At 39.7% G+C, this 5,211-nt stretch overlaps 2 protein-coding genes across 8 annotated transcripts in view; both read right to left on the reverse strand.

The window, feature by feature from the left end:
- iqck (IQ motif containing K) overlaps positions 1 to 1,919 on the reverse strand; it is a 15,358-nt gene extending 13,439 nt beyond the window's left edge. The window contains 4 exon segments of the mRNA XM_035655127.1: positions 400 to 497; positions 1,187 to 1,337; positions 1,419 to 1,546; positions 1,642 to 1,919. Of these exon segments, the coding sequence (XP_035511020.1) occupies positions 400 to 497; positions 1,187 to 1,337; positions 1,419 to 1,546; positions 1,642 to 1,693 (429 nt within the window). The 5' untranslated portion in view covers positions 1,694 to 1,919.
- Positions 1,920 to 2,760: 841 nt separating this feature from the next.
- The window catches only part of sun1 (Sad1 and UNC84 domain containing 1), a 26,924-nt gene continuing 24,473 nt past the window's right edge, over positions 2,761 to 5,211 (reverse strand). For all 7 annotated transcript variants that reach the window (XM_035654252.1, XM_035654248.1, XM_035654247.1 and 4 more), the window contains 3 exons: positions 4,915 to 5,082; positions 4,722 to 4,814; positions 2,761 to 4,628 (listed from right to left, as the gene is read on the reverse strand). In XM_035654252.1, coding sequence (XP_035510145.1) covers positions 4,512 to 4,628; positions 4,722 to 4,814; positions 4,915 to 5,082 — 378 coding nt within the window. In that variant the 3' untranslated portion in view covers positions 2,761 to 4,511. The remainder of the gene's footprint in view (positions 4,629 to 4,721; positions 4,815 to 4,914; positions 5,083 to 5,211) is intronic.

The raw sequence follows: 5,211 nt of genomic DNA on the forward strand, positions 1-5,211 counted from the left end.
ACTTAAAACTATTACTGTAGAATATTACTGTAGATTATATAACCTGTATTATTACTGATGCAGTAATGTGAATTTAAATGACCTCATATACTACTGGGTACTCTAATATAAAGCAATGTGTCACATTTGATAAGATTGTCCTATTATTTGTATGTAAAATCTTAATTTAAAGTATAAAGTAGCAGAAAAGAAAAGGAAATACTCAATTACAAGTACATAAAAACTTTACTTAAGTAACCTGAATTAGACCGTAGAAGTTGACATGTCTTGGTTTGGCATATTTGACCACTTTTATTACTGTATATTAACATAAATTCCTTTGATTTCAGGTTTTAGATCAATCTGTGGTCGTTTTAACAGCACTGGTTTATTAGTTAGCTGCTTAGAAGAAACCCAGACCTCGAAACAGCCATGTTTCCGTGCTTCTCTCAGCAAAGCCTCCAGTCCAGGCAACAGCGCTGGAAACACCGTCCTCTCCAAATAACGTGTGACAGGACCTGACACACACACACACACACACACGAGAAGACATTCATAGTTTCATACAGAGTTCTTAGTAACACTTTGTTTGGATGGTACACCCCTTTTCTATCATTTAGTGAACTGACGACCTCTGACAACATATTTTATGGATGTTTCATATTATATTCGAAACTGTACAACGAACCCAAATAGTGAATTCAGTAACTGCAAGAAGTTTGTGTAAAACAAGAGATTTGGATGAATTCCGAGCAGGTTATTTCCTATTATGCAAACTTTTTATACTATTCTCTGTCAATTTTTATAATTTTGTTTTAAATTATACAGACTTATTAGGCTTTTTTTTGCCAAATTCTGTGTTTTCTTGTCTCTGACACTTGGCCTTTGTTCTGTTAGACAATTTACTTTACTTTCCATTTACTTTTCTTCACCAACATGAACAAAATGCTGAGATATTACTACTGTGTGTATTTTTTATGCTTTCCTAGCACGCCATAAAATCAAGAAGGCCTTGCAACCCCCTCATGAAGCTTTGGCGACCCCTAGTTGTTTTCTGTGCCTGAACTTCACCAAAACATACACAGAGATGTAATAATCAGAAAACGGTTGTTGAATCTCAACCAATAACCTGCTGAAATGTTACAAATGCTCAAAGTCAAAGTGTTATATCTGCACACAGAAGCAGAACAAAGCCCATTCGTCTTACGCTCAGGGACTTGCGGAGGCGAGGTAGTTTCCACTGTTGTCAGGCGCTTCTGGCTTGAAGGACGAGCTTTTCCCAGCACAGAGTAGCCGGCGAGAGCGGGGTGGCAAAGAAGAGGGTCAAAGTCTTTCAGGGGATCATCATCCACAAACACCTGATGAAACCAAAGGGGGTCATTTCAGAGGACGGACAACTCATCAGACACAGGGATGGATGAAGTGAATGATGAGCTGACCTTGGCTGTAGTGAGTCCATAGAAGACCGGGGAGTGTGTGCTGGCGCTGTACTGGGAGAACTGGGTGCTCACTGAGCTGTTATCTGTCCACATAGCACTGGGAGGACTGGGCTGCTCAGCTTCAAACTCTCCAAAAAACACATTGAACAGAAACAGATTTTTATTTCATGTTTTTTTTTTTTAATTCACAAACTCTTAACCGACCTGAACATGATCTTCTTACCTTCACACACTTGCTGCCACAGTGATTTTTTGGCACCGATGATCTTTGCCATTATTCAGCTTATTTGTTCCGGTGGTTGCTAGGGACTCGCTGGTTGCCAGGGAAGTAGTCATGCCTACGACTTCCGGTGTAAACACAAGTCGCTGCATGAGCAGAGTAGCGATTGGTAACAAGGTAAAATTTAAAGAAGAGAAAGTGTTCAAAGATGTTCGGAAACAGAATAATAAACACTGAAATGATTTGCTAAAACATACCTGAACGGTGCAGTTCATATTAAACTTACAGAGTAGTTATTCTTAAAAAGCCTTTTGCCGCTGGTTGTGTAGATGTGTCACCTAAAAGTGGCCTCGTTTATATCTTAATAAACAAGGTCGTGTTTTTGTGCCCGAAGCTTTTCTGAAAATATTAAATATTGTCCTTTCATCTGTCCTTGATTTTAGAAAATAAAATGCTGCAGCGCTTCTTCTTTAACGCTGTAGTTCCGTTACTCGCCGCTAGAGTGCAGCAGATAACTTACTATTAATACTGTAACACAGGCTGGAAAGCTGGTCAAATATCGATCCTATAACAGAGATACAAAATGTGATTTTACATTTGCCTCACTATTATTCTTGGGGAAAAGGAACATATATATAAGGAATGATATTTGAGTCAGTTTCTTTTTAGTTTACTCTGAAAAGTGATGTTTTTAAGACTCGTCCATGATTCTCTCAGTAAATTCTGTAAATCTAACTGCTTAACCATGTTAATCATATTGTAAGTGTGCCTGTGAGAACCCTCTATTATACCTCAATCCCCATCTTAAATTGTTAAGATGTTACTTTTAGAGTTGCAGGTATTTTTTCAAATGAGCAAACACACCATGATCTTATCTGAAGGTGTTGGCTTGACTTTCATACTGTTATAGTTGTTATAGTTTAGTTAAGACTTCCTGTTGCTCGTCCACCAGAAACAAGTTCAGTACTATAGTCAGATTTGTTATTGCTGGCTCCAAATAGATATTGTCAAAGATCAACCAAAAGAACAAATATTGATTGTAAAAAGCATTTTCCATCTGTTGATGAAGAGAACATAATAAATCTTAGTCTTAAACCATGATCATGTTATTCAGAGAATTTCTTCAAAATTAAAGTCTTTATTGGAATATATTCCAAAGCAGTTAAGTCATCTCATGACTGAACAAAAATAGCCATTTATCTTAAAAAAAAGTCCCATGATGGTTCCAAAATGCACTGAACAGCTTTTGACAAAATATACATCGCAGTAACTCATATCTTGCAGTCACTAATTAACTTGTTAATAAATAAGATTGTGAACAAAAAAAATTTTTATACATAACATTTTTAGACTTCCCCATGTTTGCAACCAAAAGTTTTGAAAACACACACCCCATTTCTTTTAAACAAATTGTGAAGACCTGTGCCACAAATATTTCTCTAACAAGTTGTTGCAGTGCATCCTCTGACATCAACAACCCCCCCCCCCAAACAAAACAAAAAAAGCAAAACAACACGATGTAGAAATAATGGTAGTAATACAATAATAATAATAATAATGATAATAACAGGATGATTTTTTATAAAGCAACACTGATAAAAGCAGATATTATAAAGGACCAACTATCAACAATGAAATATACAGATTACATTCCTTCAGGGTTTCAGAATAAAGGGAGCCCATGTGAGGAGGACGTTTATAACTGAGCTAGAAGAAGACAAAGAGTCTCCTCTTGATAGAAACAGAAGGGGAAAAAATCACACTCTTGTCTACAGGAGAAGTTATTATATTATTTAGCTTTCAACAGATTTGGTGATTTGAGATCCAGGCACTGGATTCAAACCTTCAGAGAGGACACACTCATGTAAATCCATGATGCATGTAAAAGTAACAGAGTATGGTTCGGGAAGTCACATGCTAGAATGAACCCGGGAGTCCATCCATCCCATACACATATCTTGCCTATAGACATAGTGAAAAGCCTCCTAATGCTCTGAACACAGAGAGCTCAGGTCAGTGGTTATATAGTGTTGCTGTGAAGTTAAAGGACGACTTGCATCAAAGCCTCCATTTGAGAAAACATTCAGAGCCTGTCCATAGGCAGCATGTTCAGTTCAAACAGAAAAAAAAAAAAAAAGATAACCTTAGTTATGGCTATGTGGATGCATGATACCCAGCCTTAAATGTAGTGAACCTTTCATGTCCAGTACACACCCACTGTGAGTATCGGTCCAGTCCTGCAGGCTGCACAGTTAAAAGTCATTGCAGAGACTCGACAGCAACGAAAAGGGAGTGACACGCCTGGACAGCATCACAGGCAAAGGTGCAGTGGCTTTGATCCTGAAAATGTAAAACTAACCGGAAATCAAAGTTCAACACAGATGTCTAAGAACAGAAACCAAATCAGACTGAGATGCTTTGTGTGAGGAAATGAGTGGAGATGAGTCTGTAATCCCCCATTTCAAGCATCCACCTCCGTGTAGAAGTGGCGAGTGCCAAGAGGGGGTGGGGGGGGGATGGATTTGTCCGCTCAGTGGAGCCTGCCGCCCTCACAGGCTGATTCAGTGCAAGAGACCTTTTTACGAAAAGGGGACTGGGAGTTAGCTTCTTCCGTGGTTCTGTTCCTCTTCTGCAATCCTTGACAGTCCCCATCAGACTTCCCTGTGATTCTTTCAATATCACAAAACACATGTTCGTGATTCAGTCTCGACACGTTCCTTTCACAATCCACAACTTCTGTGTTCTCCGTGTCCTTCCTACAAAAACGTCCACCAAATACTGCCGAGTCCCCTCCGTTTTTTAACAAGTTGATGCGAGCTATGTACAGATGTGTGACATGTCATGTGTGAGCGTGTATGATGTTAGTGGTTAGTTCACTGAGGCCGAGGTTCCCCGTGGACTCGGAAGCGGTACATGCAGGTGTATTCTGGATGACCCCAGTTAGACAGCACCCGCACCTCGATGATCTGGAAGGTCTTGTCATTCTGTTCCTGAAACACAAGAGGGGAAAGATTCAAAACATGGCCGCAGACAATACATTGATTTTTATTTGTAACTGGCTGGGAAGTGTGTCTTCAAGTTACCATAACAGGAAAGGTTTGCAGTGACTCCCCATCATCCTGGTATACGTAATGCCCCAGCAGCTTCCCTTCCTCTTGGTATTCATCATCTAGACCCTGAAGACAAACAACAGTGAAAATAGTCATTCATCGCTCATGCTTGGATTGGATTAACAATGTGCAGTTGTAAGGCTTTATGTGTTAGCTTGTTTCTTACAAAAACGGTGAAGTTGCGTGGGGCGCTGGTGATGTTTCCAGTTGGGGACAGGGCCTTGGGGATATGCTCCACGCAGAAGGATGTGGGCAGGATCCTCAGGGACAGCCGGATTACCAGGTAACCCTGAGAGCCTTTGAAGGCCCAGCAGTTACCTGGGTACACATCAGGCTGAGGAGGGGAGAAATACCAAAATAAGTTTCATAACGGCAGCCAAGACTTGTTTAAAGAAAAGACTTTAGTGTTTTTATTTTTAAATGACAGCAACAGTTCCACCCTATCATAATAAGCTTAAAGTAC

This window comes from Morone saxatilis, unplaced genomic scaffold (genome assembly GCF_004916995.1).
Source record: "Morone saxatilis isolate NCDOM2014 unplaced genomic scaffold, NCSU_SB_2.0 Contig14, whole genome shotgun sequence".
Classification (NCBI taxonomy): Eukaryota; Metazoa; Chordata; class Actinopteri; family Moronidae; genus Morone; species Morone saxatilis.